We start from the raw sequence: 22,975 nt of genomic DNA on the forward strand, positions 1-22,975 counted from the left end.
TGTGTATCTTTGTATAACCTATTAAATATGTGCTAAACTAATTAACTATAGATAAAATTTAGGAGGAGGAGTAAAACTAAATGAGTTATCACTTAATGGAAATATTCAATTATCTATCTGCAAATTACAAATCATTCTTCTTTATGGACTTTCTGACTGAAAATATTTTTTAACCTTTGCTCATTACACTATATGCTCAAAAGTAACACAATGTTTTAAGTAGTCTACATTTCTGATACTCACTAATATAGACTATATCCTCCATAATAATTTGCTATTTTGTCATTGTCAGTCAGGTCTGATTCTTCATGACTCCATTTGGAATTTTCTTGACAAAGATATTGGAGTGGTTCATCATTTCCTTATCCAGCTCATTTAATAGATGACGAAAATGAAGCAAACAGAGTTTGCACAAGGTCACAAGACACAAATAAGTGTCTAAAGTCAGATTTAATTGGAGAAGAAGAATCTTCCTGGTGTTCTATCCACTGTAGTACCTAAGAGTCATTCATAACAATAGTATTGACGATTTCATCTCTTTAGTTTCATCTATAAAAAGAAAGTTGAACTAAAGGCATTCCAAAGTTTCTTTTAGTTCCCAGATTCTTATAATCTAGTCAAATCTTATCTATTTTTAGGATGATCTATTTTTAAATTAATTATAAATCCACACTCTATAATTTTTCTCATACTTCCTTACTGATATTTAAAAAATAATTTTTGGTTTAAGAAAATATACAAAAATATAATAATACCTCTATTTTAATTCTCTTGGGGGATAATTCATCTCTTTCTCCACATTTAGACCTAGAAAAATAAACAATAAATTAAGATTAAAATTTTTCTTCTTAAATTCATTTCATTCTATAATGTTTCATTAAAACAGATTACACAGTTGAAATTTAGATATCTGTGGGTGTTTAAAGATGCAAAAATAAAAAACATTGGGATGTTGAAAAGCATCACCTCACCATTTTCAAGTTTACATATGGGGGATTAACAAGAAATGGTACTTAAAGCATTGAACGATTTGTTAACTGGCTGACTCACACTGTATCACAAAAAGAATAAGAAATCAACCCGGTAGAGGAGTTGGGAACTGATCCAACCATTCTGGAGAGCAATTTGTAACTACACCCAAAGGACAGCAAAACTGTGCCTACACTTTGATCTAGCAATAACACTTCTAGATCTATATGCTAAAGAGATAAAAAAAAAAAGGAGGAAAGACTCACGAAACTATTTACAGCAGCTATTTTTATAATATTTTTAATTTTTAAAAAAATCTATTTTTATAATTGTATATTTTTATAATTACAATTTATAATGGCAAAAAATTGGAAATTGAGGGGATGCCTATCAATTAGGGAATGGTGGAACAAATTAACCATAATTGAATGTGACGGAGTACTATTGTTCTGTAAGAAATCATGAGTGGTCAGACTTCAGAAAAACCTGGAAAGATGCGATTGCTAAGTGAAGTGAGCAAAACAAGGAGAACATCGTACACAATAACAGCAACACTGTTGTTCAACTGTCATGGACTTGGTTACTCTCAGCAGTTCAGTGATCAAGGACAATCCTAAATGACTTGTGATGGAAAATGCCACCCAGAGAAAAAATTGTAGTCTGAATGTAGACCAAAGCATACTATTTTCACTTTTTAAAACTTGTTTTGTTTTTTCTTTCTCGGGTTTTTTTTCCCTTTGTTTCTGATTCCTCTTTCTCAACATGACTAATATGGAAATATATAAAACATTATTATACATGTATATCAGATTACTCTCTGTTGTGGAGAGGAGGGGGGGAAATGAAGGGAGATAGAAAAATATGGAACTCAAAATCTTACCAAAAAATGAATATTGAAACTATCTTTAAATGTAATTGGAAAAAAATAACATTAAAAAAAGGAAATCAAACAGGGATGCAATTCTTTCCCTTATGAGTACCAGATTAATGGTGACAAAGAATTGGAAATTAAAAGAATGTACATCAGTTAGGGAAGTTGTGGCATATGATTCTGATGTAAAACTATTGAACTGTAAGAAATGATGATCTAGGGGCAGCTAGGTGGCACAGTGGATAGAGCACTGGCCCTGGAGTCAGGAGTAACTGAGTTCAAGTCCAGCCTCAGACACTTAGTAATTACCTAGCTGTGTGGCCTTGGGCAAGCCACTTAACCCCACTGCCTTGCAAAAACTTAAAAAAAAAAAGATGCTCTAGATGCTCTCAGAAAAACCTAGAAAGAAGAATCAGGAGAATATTCTATACAGTACCAGCAATACTATAAGATAATCAACTGTGAAAGACTTAGTTATTCTCAGCAATAAAATGATCCAAAACAATTCTGATGGACTCATAATGAAAAATGCTAACCATCCCCTGATGGAGTATGAATACAGATTAAAACATACTTTTTTAACTTTATTTTTCTTGTGTTTTTTTTATTTTGATCTATATTCTTTTAAAATATGACTAACACAGAAATAGGTTTTACATGACTACAAATGTATAGCCTATATAAAATTGCTTGCCTTTTCAATGAGGGGGATGGAAAGAGAAGGGGAGAATTTCAAAGTCAGTTTTAAAATGTATATTGAAAATAGTTTTTACATGTAATAAATGAAGTAGAAAATTAAGAATATTTTGTGATGGAAGGACAAACTGGCACTCTTAGGAACTCTACAGAAATATCACATAAAGTAATACAGACTACTTTAGGTTAAATTTTTTAGCTTAACATAAGGAACGATAGGGAAAAAAGAGTCTTGGGGGCAGTTAGGCGATATAGTGGATACAGCACTGGCCTGGAGTCAGGAGGACCCAAGTTCAAATCCAACCTCAGACACTTAATACTTACTTGGTTGTGACTATAGGCAAGTCACTTAAACCCACTTCCTTGCAAAACAAAAACAACAACAATATGAAGTCTTGATAGGTACAGTTCCTACAGAAGAGACTATCTGTATAATCCTAAATGCAAGATAACCACCCCCAGAAGTCTAGGGTACTTTTCTCTGCAGTTACCACTTAAATATCTTGACTACTAAGTGGAAACTGCTTTAAAAACAAATAAATAAACAATAACACTGAAATAGCAATTGCAAGAGTAGATTTCTACCAGGTAGAAATCCATGAGGGTCTAGTTAGTGTTACTGGTGAATGAAAGCAAAGTGGACCTAGACCTTCGGAACTAGATTAGGGATCTAAGGGAGACGAGTTATGAAGAAAATATGCCAACAGCTCACATTTATAAAGAGAGTTAAACAGCATTTTCTTTATAGCACTGAGGTTAGTTTAGTAGAAATATAATTGTCCCCACTTTAAAAATGAGGAAAAAGCTGAAGTGATTTGCTCAGCCACACAACTAGTGTCAGAGCCAGGACACAGAGTCAGGTCTCCTGCCTGCAAACCTAGGACTGTTCCCCTTACACCACACAGCCTGTACATAAATTTAAAGCATCATCACTGAGATTTTTCAGTATTATGAGTTTCTTTGGGCCCTCAAAAGAACTTTCATACACTTTACTTGCTAATATTAGAAGCTACAAATCCATCCTCAGACATTAGCTGTGTGACCCTGGGCAAGTCATTTAATCCCATTGCCCCACAAAAAAAAAAAACAAATAAAAAAAATAGACCTATCTTTCTCTTCAAATACAAGGTAATAAGATCTTTGTAAATACCTAAAATATTTGCTTATAAGCTCCTTGCCACTAGGTGACATAGCTTTTTTTTTTTTGAGACCCAGTAGGCACTTAATATGGTTTCTTGCAGTCAATAAATGTTCAATAAATATTAGTTAAGTCTTATCACTGTATATGGTAGGCACTCTGGAACAGGACAGAGACAGGGACTAGAGTTTTTTGCCATTTCCTTCTCCAGTTCATTTTATAGATAAGCAAACTGAGGCAAACAGAGTTACATGACTTGCTCAGGGTCACAACACTAATAAGTATCTGAACTTTTAATTCTGAAAAAATGAGTCTCATGCATTTTTGTTTTCAAATGCAACTCATAATATGTGCCAGAGGCAGGATCTGAATCTTCCTGATCCTGGCCAACTTTTTCCATTTTGCCAAGCTTCCTTTCTAGAAGCTTATGAATATCTATTAAATTCAGTGATCACACTTGCAGCAAAAGCTTCTGAAAAGGGAGAAGAATCCTTTAAGAGGTTCCCAAAATTATTTATATTGCTAAAGGGACAGTCATAATATTTTGAAAAGTAATATTCAATAACAGAATTCATGTTAGTAATGCTTTGAAAACTCTATTTTATTTCCTGTGTTTACTGCATAGTCATCCCTTTACTCCTTCAGGATCACTGAATTAAAAAGGGTTAGGAAGGCATGCAGTGTCTGGGGATTGTGCCTAATATCCTACTTATTTCAGTCCCTTGAAAGCTTACTTGGTTGTTCGGTAAGTGTACTTGTAGGTGACCTCCCGAGAAATCTGCCGAGAAAGGGCAAAGAGTTCATCTCTTCTCGTCAGAAGGGCATTATCTTTTACACAGAGTTGAGCGGCTGCTTCATTAACAGTCAGCTGAAAATTAAACACAGAAATTATTTTCAGACTTTTCTACTAAACCACATAAAATGTTCCACTTAGTCAATAAATTCAATGGCATTTCACTTAAAATCAATGGTCTTGTGCTCTTTATGTAGCTCTAAATATGGGTATATTCCTAATGTCCTAATTAACAAAAAAAAAACATAATCAGGACCTTACCTTACTTAGCAATCTGCTTAACAGATGAAAAAACTGAGTTCAAAAGCTTATATAACATATAGCATAAAATCATAATCAAAATTAATGAGAGCACTAAAATTTGAATTCAGGTACTCTGACTGCTGATCTGGCACTCTTCACTGTATCATGATGCTTCTAGTTCTACCACATTGTGGCTGTTCAGTTGTGTCTAACACTTTGTGAACCCATTTGGGGTTTTTCTTGGCAAAGATACTAGAGTTTATTGCCATTTCCTTTTCCAGTTCATTTTGTAGATAAGGAAACTGAGGCAAACAGGGTTATGTGACTCGCCCAGGGTCACAACATTAATAAGTATATGAACTTTTAACTCAGAAAAATGAATCTTATGTTCAGACCCAGAACTCTATCCACTATGTCGACTAACTGCCCACAGTTCTGCCATTCTCCAATTTATATTCTTAGAACCTTTCTCAAATGAACCAAGAAAAATAATAATCACAATTTTATTATTTTATTTTGGGGGAGAATCATAAGGATAATAAGTATATGAACAAGAATTAAATGAACTTTATTTTCCTTGTCACTAAAAGGAAAGGGTTAAATCAGATGATCTCCAAGGCTTTCTGGTTCTATAAATTATTTGTTAAATTATTTTTGCCATTTCAATAATGTGGCAGCGAGTACAAAATTCATTATGAAATACAATGTGCCAAAATGAACCAGAAACATAGAGGTTGTTTATTGAACCACAATTTTTTTTTTTTTTTTGATAGATAACAGAGTCAAAAGAAATAGGGCCTGGTACAATATAGTATTTGAAAAGCCCTCAGCATACATTCAATAGGTAACAGCCCATAATGCAAGTTGGTAAGCCTTTTATACAGTTTTGTTCTGAGCCAAGTAATCTGCTATTGACTTTTGCAATTATAGAGAGGCTAATTGTTCTACCTCGGGGCCAAAAAGCTACATAAATGTAGGTGGGAAAAGTTGGCTTCATATTTATCCCCTCCCTCTAAAAGAACTCTGGTAGAAAATGTTTTCTCTTGAATATTTTTGTTGAATACACAATTATATACTCTGGATCTGGAGCAAAAGACCAATTTTAAAAGTATTTTCTTAATAAGCTATTAACTTCAATTGGGTTATCATGTGATCCACTAACCTTTCCAGTATCTTCTTTTGAATTTTATCTAGCTATTCTTTGTGTGATCAATTAAAATTTGAAAGAAGTGAGAGCAGGGCGGCTAGGTGGCAAAGTGGATGGAGCACACCGGCCCTGGAGTCAGAAGTACCTGAGTTCAAATCCCATCTCAGACACTTAATAATCACCTAGCTGTGTGGTGACTTTGGGCAAGCCACTTAACCCCATTTGCCTTGCAAAAAAAAAACAAAACAACAAACCTAAAAAAAAAAGAATTGAGAAAAGAAACTCATATAGAAATTGAAAACAATGTGCTTCCATCATCATGTTGCAAGTTAAAAAAACAAAAACAAAACAAACAACAAACAGAATATACCACACAGTCTCTGATTCTGAATTCAGACTTCAAAAGACCAAAAACAGTTTACTGAATTCTAAAGGTTTTCAAGGATCACTTACGAGGAAAGATCTATTGATGGTCCTCTGAATATAAAAGTCCTCTGAGGGCTTTTAATGTGTGACTTCTAGACAGAAAAAAACAAAATATTCTATCATGGATAGAGCTGGGAAGGTCAGTTCTAAAGACCAATTTCCTCATTTTACAGATGAGGATAAGTGAGGCTCAGAAAGGTTAAGGTCACATAAATTATTAAGAAGCAAACTGGAATTTGAACACAGAATATTTGAAGCCAATGCAGTAGACTCTGCACTGCACTATTTGAATTCCATGTCCATGTCCCAAATCACCAAAATGAAATAACACAATAAATCCCAATAGAAATACAAATATTTAGAATGTTTTTGGTTGTCATTCAGTTGTTTTCAGTTACGTCTGGCTTTCTGTGACCACATTTGGAGTTTTCATGACAAAAATACTGGAGTGATTTGCCATTTCCTTCCTTCTCCAGCTCATTTGACAAATGATGAAACTGAGGCAAGCAGGGTTAAGTGACTTGCCCAGGGTCACCTAGCTAGTAAATGTCTGGGGTCAGATTGGAACTCAGGAAGATGAATCTTCCTAGTTCTAGCCCCATTGTGCTGTCATCTGGCCCACCCAGTTGCCCTTGCATAGAGTACGCTGAATGAATGAACATCCAATAAACATCCTCTGTAGCAAACATTTTTTTTCACAGAAAGCATTATTTCTGATAGCTAATCTCTACAAGTAGAGGCAGTGTGGTATGGAGGATACAGATGATTTCGGAGTACAGGGAGACCCAAGTTTAAGTCCTTCCTCTACACATACATACTGACTGTGACCCATGGCAAGTCATAGCATTTATACTGACTAGAAGGCTAGACAACTCTCTAAGACTAAACTGTAGCAATAGTACTGCACTCTATTGGCATAAAGAGTTTTCCCACATTCTTTCTACAAACAAATTCACAGGTCTAGTCCCTCATTCCTTTCTTCTTAATTTCCAAAATATTCAAATTTAATTTTTAACCTACAGAATCTGAATGAACACCATGTTCCCTTTTCAAATATTTCTCTTATGTTTTTCTTTCCTATCACATGGTTTTCTTCCTTTTCCCCCATACTCTTAATTCCTCATGCAGAAACTGACTAATGTGTAAACATGTTAAACACAAATGTATATATAAAATGTTCACCAGACTGTTCACTGTTGAAAGGAGGGGGGTGGGAAGGGAGGGTAGAAGGAAATAATGAACTTATAAATATGCATAGGCATGTAGATGAATGTTTCATAACATGTAATTGGAAAAATAAAATATCAATTGTGAAAAAAAATTATTTTATAATTAAGGAAATTAAATGTCCTATCCCATTCTCAATCCCATTTTTCTCCTATCTTCTTTTTACTGATCTTTATCATATTCATATTCTTTTTTGGTTTTCATTGACCAAAATGTCAATATTTCATCCCTATTTCCAAGTAAACTATTTCTGAAATCAGATTTCTGTCTTTCCTTAGCAGCCTCAAAGCCAAGCTAATGAAACTTCTTTATCATCAATTATAATGGAGATTGATTCTACTAAGAAGATTCCATGATGAGAAGTGAAAATCATGTTTAAGATGTGGACTATCAATGATCATTTGGTATTATTTGAATTTCAAAATAAAAATAATCAAATATATGAGAACTAAAGCTCTAAAGCATTTTAAATCTGTATTAATATTTATTTTACATGTTAATGTTTTTTCTTCCCTATTAGATTATAAGCTCCTTTAGGGCAAAGAGAATGTCTTACTATTTATTTTATTACCTCATATTGCTTTGCACATAGTGAACCTCAATAAATCTTTGTTAAATGAATAATAAAAGCTAAATCTGAACTAATGAAGTCTGTTTACTTCTCTAGCTTTTTATTAAATACTTGATTCAAGAATACCATTTGAAATCATGTGAAGGAGAGGCAAAAAAAATAAAGAAAAGAAAGGAAAAAAGTAAGGTAGTTATCAGTAGTAATTGTTAGCACCCAAAGTCTTCTAAGTAGCCAAGTTTTGGAAATGTTCCATGGCTTCAGCAGAAAGCTTAGAATAACATGTCTCTGCTAATGGATGAGATCAAAGAATTGAAAATTGTCAGTGGTACTTTAGTTAAAAAGTTTTGTAATCATGATTTGTTCTATAATTATTTATTTTATTTCCTTTGGTTAAAATCTAGTTTATTGTGTATTTACACAAGAATGAATTTATGGGGCAAATACTTTTCTAAGCCTTCAAAAGACCTGAAAAATGGTAGCTTCAGAGAACAAAGGGTTTTCATCAAGCCTTTAATATCTCTGACTTGAAAGACAAAAATGGAATTCTGAAAATATTCAGAAGTACTTCCATCTGGCAATAATTCCTAACTCAAATTTTCCTTATTTAAAAAGTAGATCTAAAACATTTCTTGGTCCTTAGTCTTTTGGAGAAATTCAATTAATTATTCGGAAATAGAAGAAATAGAATAACAAAAAAATAAAAGAAATAGAATACTAAACAAATGGAACATTTTTCCCCTTTAATTTGCCCAAGATGTTATAATTCTCTAATTTCCTAATAACAAGTAGCTCTGATGAATAAGAACTGAAGAAGCTTTACCAGAAATAAAATTTAAGCCAGAATTTACAGTAGAGTATTAAGTCACCAACTTCATGGCTGCAGTATTACAGGATGACACTCATCAACTCAAGTCAAAACTTAGTTGTGGGACGGCTAGGTGGCTCAGTGGATAGAGCACCAGAGTCTGGGGTACCTGAGCTCAAATCTGGCCTCAGACACTTAATAATTACCCAGCTGTATGGCCTTGGGCAAGCCCCTTAACCCCATTTGCCTTGCAAAAGCCTAAATATACACACACACATACATATATATATATACATACACACATATATGTGTGTATACACATATATGTGTATATACACATGTGTGTGTGTGTGTGTGTATAAACTGAGTTTTAAATATGCCAGAGGAAGGCATAGAAGGGAAAGAGTTTTCCAAAGAATCTACTTTCTTTCAGCAATTTTTCCTGGTTTTTAATCTGAGAGGTAGTGTGGGTTCACAAAACAAATTCATTCCCATTGGTGATATCCTTTTATATTTCCCAAAATATAGGCCTTTCAGTCTTGACTTTGTGTTCTATTTACATTTTTAAAATAGATTTATATAGGGCTAAAACATGGCAGGCTTTAGATCTTATTAAAATGTACTTTTCATTGCTAATACTATACCTGTTCTTAAATTTTTTAATACAATATTTAAAAGCATCAAAGGGCTATATGATTCTACTTCAAAGTATGCTTTCAGAATCACTGAGGGCTCTTTCCTATCCCTAAATTGTGAATACATATAACAACAGCTAAAGAAATTCTCAGTATGGATAAATGCCTTTATTTCCTTAAAGGAGTTGCTTGTTATTATACTGAAACTCATTCACTACCAGTCACTAAGAACTGTTAACCAAAAAAGACTATTACAAGTCCATGAGATGTGCGCTGCAACTAGATTTATTACAAGAAAAAGTTACATGTATATATAAGGACTTGACAGAACCCATCACAAATATAAATTAAAAAGTTAGAATAATGTATTTTTAATTGCTACTAGGTGGTGCAGTGGATAGGGCCTGAGTTCAAATCCAGCCCCAGACACTTAATAATTGCCTGTGTGACCTTGGGCAAGTCACTTAACCCCATTGCCTTAAATAAATAAAAAAAATTTAAATATTGTTACCACATCTGCACCCAATTAACACCAAACTGTATTACAAACTTAAAAATCAATTCAAATACACATAGTGAGTGTTTAATTCATATTATGTTGAATTCAGATTTTTTCTTACTCCTAAATGGAGAAATAGTTTAATCACCTGTATTTTTTTTAAGGATGAAGTATTTAAGGGTAACTAGGTGACACAGTGGATAGAGCACTGCCCTGGAGTCAGGAGGACCTGAATTCAAATCCAACCACAGACACTTAATAATTGCCTAGCTGTGTGGCCTTGGGCAAATCAATTAACCCCATTGCCTTGCAAAAACAACAACAACAACAACAACAACAACAAAAAGAATGAAGTATGTTCTGAAAAATGCATATAAATGCAAACTAGAAAAATTTTAGTGGAATTCCTTGTACTTAATCAGAATAATTTTGGATATACAGTAGGGGTATAAAACTAAGAATTTTTATGCCAAAATCAATCTAAAAATCATTTTAAAAAAACCCAATAAAATCCTTGGAATACTGATATAACATGAATTTTTACTGGTAAAATCTGAAAGTGCTATATGTTCTGTTTATTCTCCCATAATTTTTTAAATGGTTAGTTATAAAAGTCATTAAGAATTTTATATTTATCCAAAATAATCACATACAAACTGTATTATAAATACAAGAGTTTGTTTTCAAGAGCCCTTAAGCCCTGAGATTTCTTATGAACAGCACCTCTCAAAAGCAGTTATCTGAGTTTAATACAAAAATAATGAAAATGTGTTAAGTACCTTAACATACATGTTTTATATTTATATATTTATATTATATTTTAATATCAATAAAAACAGTTAACATTTATAAAGCACTTACTATGAGATAGGCACTGCATTGTACTTTACAACTATTATCTCATTTGATTTTCAACAACCCTGAAAGATAGTGTCTGAGTCTAGAATCAGAAATATTCATCTTCTGAATTCAAATCAGACATTTACTAGCTGTGTGACCCTGGGCAAGTCATTTCACTCTGTTTACCTCAGTTTCCTCATCTGTCAAATGATCTGGGAAAAGAAATGGCAAATCTCTCCAGTATCTTTGCCAAGAAACCCCAAATGGAGTCAGAAAGAGTCAGATATAACTAAAAAATAATTAAGCACCACCTTCCTGGCTTCAGGCCAGGGTACAAGTCTAAACTTTTAAAGAGCTTATTGTTTGAAGGCATTTCTAGCCATAAATATATTTTGCTCTGAAATGTTTCCAAACTTACTGAATAGGAAAGACAGCATTTTTGGAATATGGAAGAGAAAATGATGAAAGGAAAAGTATCTAATTCCCCTTTTTTTATTTGTTTTTACCTCATGAAGCGTGAGATGCTTGCCATCTTTCCTTTTTGAATCAAATCTCCCATATATTGCACTATATTTCCGAATCTCTTCCTCTTTATGCGGATCATCATCATTCATCTCAAAGATGTGGCCAATCATTTTGGCCAATTTCTTGTTGGTTTTTAGCAATTCCTTGACTTCATTCAAGTCACTTTTAGGAAGCGTGGGGACCATTCGTTCCACACACTCCGCCACAGAAAGAGCAGCCGCCGCGTCAAGTGTCTCTGTGCTTTCCTTTGGTGAGGCCGGGGAGCCCAGGTCAGCTGGTGAGAGGCTGTGTTCACTCTCCGTTGTGTGGTGACCTTGCCAGAGTCGGGAGTCGCCCGCACTCTGTAGAGCCAAGGTCCCCACAACGTCCGACTTCCCTGGCCCTAGGCTCTGCACACATGTGGTGGCAGCACATTTTGGAATCTTCAAATGAGGCTCGCGAGCACTGCTGCTCCTCTCGTAAGAGGTGCATGTCATCCCCAACCACGTAGGAGAACCCTCTGGTAATTTATAAATAGGGATGCTACTGACGGGCAAGGAAGTCAGAGGCTGATTAAAAAGAGCGGGGTTGGTAACCCAGTCCCTTAAAGCCTTCTGTAACCTTCTGACATGGAGGGGCTTGCTAGCCATGCCCACTAGGGCCATGATTTCCAAAAATTCCTCTTCGCCGGCTTCACAGAGCTGTTGGACATCATCACCACCTTGTTGGATGAAGGCATCAAAATAAGAAAGAAGGTTGGCTTTTTGTAATATTCGGTACAGCTGCAACTCCCCCAGGGTCCTAGGTAGAGCCGATGCCATTACTGAGAAGTCCAACCTGCAAAGAACAAAGTGGAGGAATCATTCATCAGGTCATTGGCACTTTAAGGTTTCAATGTAATTTATGGACATCATCTCACCTATCCTTTATTCTAGAAATCAAGTTTTAAGAATCAAGTATAGATTTAGCCAGATGGCAAGATGGATAGAGCACCAGCCCTGGAGTCAGGAGAATCTGAGTTCAAAACTGATCTTTGATGCTTAATACTTAATTAGCTTTGTGACCCTGAGCAAAGTACTTAATCCCATTGCCTTGCCCCCCCCCCCAAAAAAGTAGAGTACTAAAAAAGAAGGAAGTAATCTAAATTTGGAAAGAAGATTTTATGATAGACATCATTATGTTTTTATAAGCCTTGGTACAATAAAAAATTTTTAATTCAAGTTTTTAAAATGTAAAATTAAATTTGAACAAAGTTGACAAAATGTAATATGACTAAAAAGTGCTCTTTTAACTCCATCACAAGAAATTGTGATTAAACTAAATAATTCTGAAAAGGTGATTATTTCAAAGAAACTTAGAGAACTTTTTCAAATTTATAAGAACAAGAATTATTCCCTAATTACAGAAAAACCTGGAAAGACCTGATGCTGAGAGACATAAGCAGAACCAGAAAAACATTATACACATTAACAACATGGGGTGATGAACAACCATGATGGACTTGTTCATTTCAGTAGTACAATAATCAAAGACAAGTTTAAAAGACTTGTGATAGAAAATACCATCCATATTCAGAGAAGGAACTATAGAGTTTAAATGAAGACCAAAACTTATTATCTTCAATTTTTAAAAGTTGTCATGTATTGTCATTTTTTTCTATTGTTTTTTTTCTTTCATTTGGATCTGATTGTCCTAGCATGTTCAATATCGATCTCTGTTTAGCATGGCTATAAATATAGAGCTTATATCAGGTTCCTTTCAGTTAGGGAGAGGAAAGGGAGAGAAAGAAAAATTTTAAAACTCAAAACTTTGCAAAAGAAAAAAAGATTGGCAAAAACTACATGTAGCTGGAAAAATAAATAAATAAAATATTTAAAATTTTTTAAGAAGAATTATTCCCTAATTGATGAACAGTCAAAAGTCACAAGAAGTCATTAAGTCACAGGAAGAAATCTAAGCTATCAACAATCAAATGAAACATCAAGGTCCTGTGTTCCAGAGGTAAAGCCCAATAAGCAATGAGCCTGGCCTGAAAACAATCCTTTGCGCTTCACCCTCTGGATAATCTCAGGCACAGAAAAATACAGAATTGTTTCACATATTTATTGCGCTTTGACCAGTAGGACCAGGTGTTCCTCTGAGTTCAGACAAACACCAGACAAGCTTGGACAAGTCTTATTATGAAGTCCTACTATGAATCAAACCTCTTACATTTTGTGAGGACTACAAGCTCACTGTGTAGCCATTGGTGTAAGTATTGAGACGTGCCCACACTAAAGTGTGTTCCCCCAATGAAGTGAGCAGCACGTCTGTCTAATTTTCCTCCTTACTTGCAAGTCATTTCCCTCATATTGAAATTAAACTTCTGTTTGATTCCTGACTCTTCTATGGTTAGCCTGCTCTTTTTGGCTCCAACCACCCACAGCTTGAAGCTGGGTTCAAGCCAGTTTGACTAGTTCAAATCACTAGTAATTGAAGAAATTGAAATTAAAGTAACTCTGAGGATCAATCTAATCCAATCATATTGACAAAGTTGGCAAAAAATAAAAAGGAAAATGACAAAGGCTGATGGGGTTGTGTAAAACCTTATCTTACTTTGTAACTTATGTATTACAGATGGAACTATTAACTTGTCTAAGCATTCCGGAAAGCAATTTTAAACTATGCCCCAAAAGCTTTATATATATATATCCTTTAACTCTACAATATTGCTACTAGGTCTATAGCCTAAAGAGATCAAAGAAAAGAAAAAAGACCCACAGGTACAGAAATATTTATAGTAACTCTTTTTTTGTGGTGGCAAAGAATTAGAATCTAAAGGTTGCTCATCATTTAAGTTTTCATTGTTTGGGGAATGATTGGACAAATTATGTTCAATAGAAAATGATGAAGAGGATTATAGAAACCTGGAAGAAATCTATTATGAATTAACACAGAGTGAAGTCAGTCTAAGTTATACAATAACAAATTACTAATTTTTTTTTGCTTTTTGTTTTTTTTTTTTTTTACTGTTCATTACTGTTAAGACAAACAACTTAGAAAAACTTAGGTACTCTGACACAATGACCAACCACAGTTCCAAAGAACTCTTAACTACCAAAGAGCTACCCAAATTCCAGATAGAAAGGGGATGACTTCTATTTTATTTGACATGAACAATGGGGGAATTTGTTTTGTTTGATGTGACATTTTTGAAGTAGATTATTTTTCTTGCTTTATAAAAGTTAGAGATGGTAGGGTTAGGAGAAAATAGAAGGGGAAAGAATGCAAATCTGAAAATAAAACTTAAAAATATTTTAATATTTATAATATTGTAAATATTTAATATTTGTAAAAGCCTTCAAAATTCACTCAACCAATGCTCTTCGGATCTGTAGATCTCTCTCAGTACAATCACATAAAATGATGCACACTGGGGTGGCTAGGTGGTGCAGTGGATAGAGCACTGGCCCTGGAGTCAGGAGCACCTGAGTTCAAATCCGGCCTCAGACATTTAACAATTACCTAGCTGTGTGACTTTGGGCAAGTCACTTAACCCCATTGCCTTGCAAAAACCTAAAAGAAACAAAGGAAAAAAATAATGCACACTACCCATCGGAATAGATAAGTAGATTATTTTTTTCCTAATGATTGTTATGGTGGGTATGTTCAGATGGTAATTTTTAAGTGGAGTAAGCCAATTTTTTCCTCCTAAGGTCATCTGCTTAGGCACATGCCAAAATTCACTTATTTCCATTAAATGTTGTAGAAAATGGGTTTTTTAAAAGTTTTTTGGTCAGCTCTTCAGTTAGAACTACAACTCAAACTTATGATCATAAAATCTAGAAGTGGGAAAGCCTTCAGAGGTCCATCTAGTTCAATTCCCTGATTTTATATGTCAGTAAAATGAAGCCCAGGGAAATAGTGACTTGCATTCTAGATGATAATAGCTAACATCTATACAGTGCTTATTTATGTGCCATACACTGTGCTGAATACTTTAGAATTATTATTTCATATGATTCTTACAACCACCCTGAGAGGTAGGTGCTATTATTATTTCCATTTTACAGATGAGGAAACTGAGGCAGAAAGTGGTTAAGTGATTTGCCCAGGGTCACCCAGATAGTGTCTGAGGCCATATCTTGTGCAGACACATAGTAGCACAAACCTGGAAGGCTAAATGTGTTTGTTTTGTGGATAATGAGAATATGAGACTGGAGAGACAGATTTATGTTAGAGAGAAGTTCTGTATAAGGTATGATGGTATTATAAGGGATGTTGAAATCCAGGCAGAGGAATTTTGTCCTTAATGTGGTAGGAGCCATCCAAGAAGTGTTTAAGAAGTCACCACTAGCATATGAATGAAAATACATAATTTTTTTAAATAAGTTATCACCTGGGGTGACTAGGTGGCACAGTGAATAGAGCACCAGCCCTGGCAACAGGAGTACCTGAGTTCAAATCCAGCCTCAGACACTTAATAATTACCCAGCTGTTTGACCTTGGGTAAGCCACTTAACCCCTTTACCTTGCAAAAACCTAAAAAAAAATCACCTGCAAAAAACATTAGGTATTAAGAGTAAGGAGAGAAAAATAAAATGCTCTTTGGTCCGCAAAGAACTTACATTCTACTGAATGTCTACAACTGGTACAGAGGAGCAATTATGAGGTCCACACAAAGTACATTCAACTTTGGGATAGGAGAAAGAATATCATCAATGAGGGGGATCAGGGAAAGGCAAGGATTCTGAGCTGAGACTGGATAGGAACAAGGGATTCTAAGTGGTGTTGGTGACTTGTTAATGACCACTAACACCACTGGCTAGCCCTAGAGAGGCAGGGGATGCTGAAGGAGCCTGTTTGATAGAAGAGGAAGGCAGTTGTATATAGTTTTCACGATATTTGACCTAGGAAGGTATACTAAGGGAGAGAATGGGCAGATTCCTTCCTTCTTACAGATTAGGAAAGTGAAATACAGAGAAGACTAAAATCTGTCCTAGGGAACATTGTAAGAAAGAAGATAAGCTGACTCCAACCCATGGAAGGTTTTTCAGCCCTCAGGTTAACAGAATTAGAAGAATGAACCCAGTTCTTTTCCTCCCTTTTCCCAACAGAGATAACCAAGAGTGACCTCCAAGTTCCCTTCCAGTTCTGTCTGTATCCTTTAACCACTTTTTCCTTCAGTCCCAATTCCCCACCTGCTCCTCATTCCACCCTCTGTTTTCATTCGGGGTGCACTGGAGTCGGCTCCCATCAAGAGCTGATTGTCAAATTTTCTTTCTAACATTTACATCTTGGAAGCTGACAAACACTACAAAGCAGGGCTTGATTTATTGCTCTTTTTGATTATTTAGTTAGAATTAAGAAAGTGATGGAGAAAAGGTTAACACTAATTAAACAATTTTAAAGTGTGTCCTGCATAAATTTTTTCCCAAAGTCACTAGTCAAACATTTACTAGAGTACCCCAATTTCATATTTCTCAAAGTCTCTCAAAGTAGGGCATTCTGCTAGCTTTAGGGGACATACAAATTAAAAATTCAATAAATATTCATTGTAGAAGTACAATGACACTCCTAGAACATAGGAATTCCATAGGACATAAAAGTTGGAAAGACTCTTAGAAGTCAGAATGTTAACAGTAGGAATAAACTCAGAAATCTAGAGGGCTTGAAAGAGGAAGGAAAAGGAAGGAAAAAAGAATTCTCTTGCCATTTCATGTTAAATCAATCACATGTATATGCAAATGAATGCTAGATTGAATACAATCAAATTTCTGTTTCAAATATCCTCAATTTGAGAAGACAGTGAGGCACCTAAAGTGGAAATGACAGATAGATAATTGGAAATACTGGTCTGTGATATAGGTCAGAGCTGGAGTCACACATTCATGTCTTCTGGATAGAAGTGATAGGTAGAGCAACAATAGTATACCAAACAGAGCAGGAGATTGAGCCTATGGCTTCCAGAAGCTTCTAATTAAGGGGCAGAATGAAAAAAGACCAGTAGTCTAGGATCAGTTAGAGAACAAAACTAGAGACTCAAGATGTGGGTGGTCAAGGTCAAAAGATACAGAATGGTCTCAGGGTAGAAGAACAGAGAGAAAAAGCTACCAGTAACTTTTCAAAGGAGCTGTTTTAGGAGAATGGTAAGAACATATGCCAGATCTTGATAAGTTATGGGGTTATGCCAAACTTCAGTCAAAATTAGTTGCCCTTAACAGTATCCTGTAATTAAGATAAGAATTAGTGAATGACCGAGTTGGAATAGAAATATGATCCTGATCTTTGCATTTCATTTTCTATCATCTGTAAATGGCAAGGCAAGTCAACAAACATTTATCAAGCATCAATTATGTGCAAGGAACTGTTCTACAAGACATAAAGGTAAAAATGAAAAATATTCCCTGCTTTCAAATTTATATTGTACTGAGCTGGACCAGCTAGATAAACCCCAGGGGCTTGCATTGCTCAAAAATGCTGATTTATAAATCCTATATTTAATAGGAAAAAAACATTAATTTTTTCCAACATCTCTATGAAAATATGTAGGCAAAATGCTAAGGACATTTTAAATTCTCCAATGAAGTTTCTCATCCCAAACTATACAACAGATCACTAACATAACCAATTCTCTAATTCTATCCACCTAATTCTCAAAAGGCCACACAAGAGCCAGGAAAGAGAAATCCAGGTTGGGAAGAACAGAAAACAAGAGAAAGGAAGAGTTAGTTATTTAAATGTTTATGACAAGCACTAAAGACATTTGGTAGTCAAAATTTTATGGACTAAATCATGTGAAAAAATATTTACAGGGGTGACTAGGTGGTACGGTACAGTGGAAAGAGCACCAGCCCTGGAGTCAGGAGTACCTGAGTTCAAATCTGGCCTCAAACATTTAATAATTACCTTAACTGTGTGGCCTTGGGCAAGCCATTTAACCCCATTTGGCTTACAGAAATCCTAAATATATATATATATATATATATATATATATCTATAGATATAGATATAGATATAGATATATAGATATAGATATAGATAGATATAGATAGATATAGATAGATAGAATATAGATAGATATAGATATAGATAGATAGATAGATATGTGTATATATACATATATATTTTATAGCAAAAATGAGAGAAAAACTTGCTTCTTGAAATATGTAAAAAACTTTTAAAAATCATATGGGCACAGGATATGAGTAGAAAAACTATTTTCAAAAGAAGCACAAATGACTAATAATAATTCAAAACAAAGAAATCTCAATAATAATCAAAGAGAAGTAATCTAAACTTGTGAAGTTCTACTCTACACTCATGAAACTGGCAAATATAATCAAAAACAATGAAATCAAACAAATACGGTTGTGGAGAAACAAGTACAATTGCTCATAGAATTAAAAATTTATAAAATCTTTCTGAAGAGCAATATAGTATTATTCAGTAAGTTACAAGAATAATCATACCTTTTAACTCCAAAATTTCCTTGTTTAGGAACAGAACCTCAAAATGTTATTTTTCCAAAAATTCACATGTCTTATGAATCACTGAAAATTGTCCATGGCAGGTACTTCAGAAACAATATTTTAGGAAGTAAAAAATCTTAATCTTAGATTATTAAAACAAAGTTTAGGAGAAAAAATTAAAATAAATAACTAGATTCTGAAAAGTCTGGGTGCCAACAGAAGGCAGGAAATGCCTTAAACTATCAAAATCACCATTTACCGATTTGGACAACACTTTGACAATTCTATTAGACTGTGAGCTCCTCTAATTCAATTAGACTGTGAGTGTGGGAGACAATGTTTTTGCTTTTCTTTGCATCCTGGGTACTTTACATATAAAGTAAGAATTTAGCAAAAGCTTGTTTGAAGAGTGGCTGATCAAAGGGTCATTAGAAATTAAGCATACATAAGAAACTTCCAATATGTAAAGGAATAATGCAGACCTTTTCATTAACTATTAAGTTCATTAAATTAAAAAAATTATTCTGAACTTTTTGTCCTAATTTTACCCAAAGACACAAGGAAAATTTGATTGATCTCTTTCAGAATTTGGCAATATACATATATATATATATATGCGTGTGTGTATTATATGCCAAATATTTTACACATATATTTAATATCTCCTAGTCATCTCACTAACAGTCATCTAACCTCCTTTCAGTTGCAGGTAACACCAGTAGGTCAAAGTACATCAGTATCTTCAGGTAATAAAAAACACTGCCTGTGAGTCCAAGTATACCAGTATCTTTAAGAAATATAAAACAAGGCAGAAAGTTCACTGTCTTTTGCCATGATTAGCTTACTTCTGTATCAACAGATCAGTTGGGGATTCCTGGACTTTAGATCTACCTAGCCCTTTCACCAATACATAAACAACTGCCACACTTCCCTGTCTTAGTTGACTTCTTCAAAGTCTGGGCCTATGGTAAACCTGCCAAATTCCTGTCTAGCCAGACTCCTGAATAAAGATTTTGGGGGGAGGGACCAGACAGGTCCCATTGCTGACTATGCAGCAACATGATCTCAAGGTCCTTGCTCTGACTCCAATATAAATGTTGGTGAAAATGCATCTTTTATGCTACCCACTCATCAGTGCTGATTGTGAAAGCTAGTATAGAGAACCAGAAGGAGCATAGGATAGGATGAAGGAGAGCCTCTTTAAGACTGTTACTTTATCTATGTTTTAAAAAGGGGGTGATAGTATTATCTATCTCACAGGGCAGCTTTTCTATAAAGGGCTATAAAAACTAAACTTCATTATTAGATTGCAAATATTTTCAGAACAAGTATTTTTTTCCAATTTTGTATTTGCATCCCCATCTCCTAGCATAGTACCACCTGGCAGTCAATCACTCAAGTCAAGTTAACAAGCACTTTACTTTGTACCATTTTGCTAAGTTTTAGACAGAAAAAGACAGACAAATCAGCTCCTGCTCTCAGGAAACTGACATTCTAAGGTGGAAAGGCGATCATAAAATTAATTATATGTAGACAAGAAAAATGCAGTGTAGATGAAAAAATAATAATTTCAGAAGGAAAGAACTAGCAGTGGCAGAGACTAGAACTTGAGCTGAGTCTAGAAGTCAAAGTGGGGAAGGAGATCCTGTTAGGAAGGAGCAGCCTGTGAAAAGATCTGGAATTCACTGCTAGAACAATGTGTGTAAGAAACTGTGTGTGTGTGTGTGTGTGTGTCTATGTGTGTGTCTGTGTGTGTACATGCATGCATAGCACAAATACACGCACACTCACAAATATATTCATACACATATATGTGAGTATACATACACATATATAGATGGATAGATGGATGGATGTGCCAGACATTATGCAAAGCATTTATAAGTACTATCTTATTTTATCCTTAGGATAATCCTGGGAAGTAACCTGCGCAGGGTCATTCTGTTAAGAATTATGTGAGGCTGGCTTAGCAAACTGTGGTAAATGTATGTCATAGACCACTATTGTTCTTTTTTTTTTAAAGGTTTTTTTGCAAGGCAATGGGATTAAGTGGCTTGCCCAAGGCCACACAGCTAGGTAATTATTAAGTGTCTGAGGCCTGATTTGAACTCAGGTACTCTTGACTCCAGGGCAAGTGCTCTATCCACTGCACCACCTAGCCGCCCCAACACTATTGTTCTATTAGAAACCAGGAGGCATAGGAATTCAGGGAAGCCTGGAGGGATCTGCATGAACTGATGCTGAGTGAGATGAGCAGAACCAGAAAAAAACACTATAGACCCTAACAGCAACATGAGAGTAATATCAACCTTGATGGACTTGCTCATTCCATCAGTGCAACAATCAGAGACAATTTGGGGCTAACTGCAATGGAGAATACCATCTGTATCCAGAGAAAGAACTGTGGAGTTTGAACAAAGACCAAGAACTATTCCCTTTAATTTAGAAAAAAAACTGATATCTTATTGTCTGATCTTGCTATCTCTTATACTTTATGGTTCTTTCTTAAGGATATGATTTCTCTCTCACCACACTCAATTTGGATCAATGTATATACCATGGAAACAATGTAAAGACTGGCAAATTGCCTTCTGTGGGGGCTGGGCGGAGGCAAATAAGATTAGGGGAAAAATTGTAAAACTCAAAATAAATAAAATCTTAAAAAAAAAAGAATTATTTGAGGTCAAATTTGAACCCAAGTTTTTCCTGACTCCAGGTCTGGGGTTCTATCCACTGAGATCCTAGTTGCTACATGGATGGATGCACCAGTATAAGATTAAAATGGGAGAAAGGGGGCCTGATAATGAAAGGTTTTAAGTGCCAAGTAAAGGATTTTATATTTGATTCTGGAGAGAACAGGAAGCATTTTATTGAGTGGGAGAATGACAGCCATAGATAATGAGTTCTGTTTGAGAAATGTTCAGCTTGAGAAGCCTATGAGACATCCAATTCAACATGACTAAAAGATTAAAAGTCTATTAAAAAATAATTTGTTGATGTGAAGCTGGAGCTCAGAAGAAAGATGAGGACTTGATATATAAATCTGGTAATCATCTATATAAAACAGATCACTAAATTTATGGAAGTTGATGAGATCACCAAATGAGACAGTGTAGACAGAGATAAAAAGAGAGTCCAGAACAACAGCCACAGTTAATGAATGTGGCACTGATGAAGACTAAAAGAGACTGAGGAACTGTCAAACAAGGAGATTTTGGAAAAAGAAGTATAACAAAAACCTTAAGTGAAGAGGCTATCAGAAGAAGAGTATAATCAATAGTATCAAAGACTATACGGCTGTTTTTATTAAATGGTGGCTCCTTCTCAAAGACTTTAGCATAAATGGAAGAGAGGTATAGGATGAGAACTAGTAAGGGAGAATAGGATTGATCAAAAGTGGGGTTTTTTTAAAGATGGAGATACATGGGTGTTCATAAGTAGCAAAGAAGGAGACAATAAATAGGCAAAGAAAGATCAATGGGAATACAAAAAAAAAGGTTAATCTGTAAAAAAGACAGAATGGAATAGAATCACAGGTGCATGTAATAATAACATCAGTTAATATTTATAGCATATTTACTGTGCCAGGTCCTGTGTTAAGTCCTTTTTAATTACTGACTCATTTCATTCTCATAACGACCTTGGAAACTAAGCACTATTCTTATCCCTATTTTACAGATGAAGAAACTGAGGCAAACAATTTAAGGCTCATATTGCTTGTCAGGAACTAAGACTGGACTTGAACTTGGCAGAACTGAGACTTCAGCCTCATTGCCTAATAGAGGGCTTTGCCTTGCTAAGGAGCGTCGCATCTTCATGTGAGACAAGAAAGGAAGAGGGAACAGTGGCAAAAGACATCTGAGTGATATAAGCTAAAGATGGGAAGTCAAAGGCATTGTACTCTCAGTGAATGGCCTTAAATATTTTCAGGGAAGTATAAATGAAGTCCTCATTACAGAGGGTGGAGGTATATGAGATGCTTAAGGAAGGATGGAAAGAGTTTGAAATAATTTTTAAAACAAAATATCATTTTTAGTAATATAGCAAACGTGATTATTAAGGTAGAACTGTGAAACAACTATAGAGGTAAAAAATGATTGTCACCATGTTGCAGGGAGGGCCCAAGTGAGATTATGCAACATAAACTTGTAATGGGCTCA

The 22,975-nt window shown here is 34.8% G+C and overlaps 1 protein-coding gene across 5 annotated transcripts in view; it reads right to left on the minus strand.

Moving 5' to 3' along the window:
• Positions 1-22,975, minus strand: part of NAB1 (NGFI-A binding protein 1) — a 52,287-nt gene that overhangs the window by 19,258 nt on the left and 10,054 nt on the right. For all 5 annotated transcript variants that reach the window (XM_074215489.1, XM_074215490.1, XM_074215488.1 and 2 more), the window contains 3 exons: positions 11,367-12,201; positions 4,409-4,542; positions 756-807 (listed from right to left, as the gene is read on the minus strand). In XM_074215489.1, coding sequence (XP_074071590.1) covers positions 756-807; positions 4,409-4,542; positions 11,367-12,185 — 1,005 coding nt within the window. In that variant the 5' untranslated portion in view covers positions 12,186-12,201. Of the gene's footprint in view, positions 1-755; positions 808-4,408; positions 4,543-11,366; positions 12,202-22,975 lie in introns of those variants that run through there.

Source organism: Macrotis lagotis, chromosome 1, assembly GCF_037893015.1.
Source record: "Macrotis lagotis isolate mMagLag1 chromosome 1, bilby.v1.9.chrom.fasta, whole genome shotgun sequence".
Classification (NCBI taxonomy): Eukaryota; Metazoa; Chordata; class Mammalia; order Peramelemorphia; family Peramelidae; genus Macrotis; species Macrotis lagotis.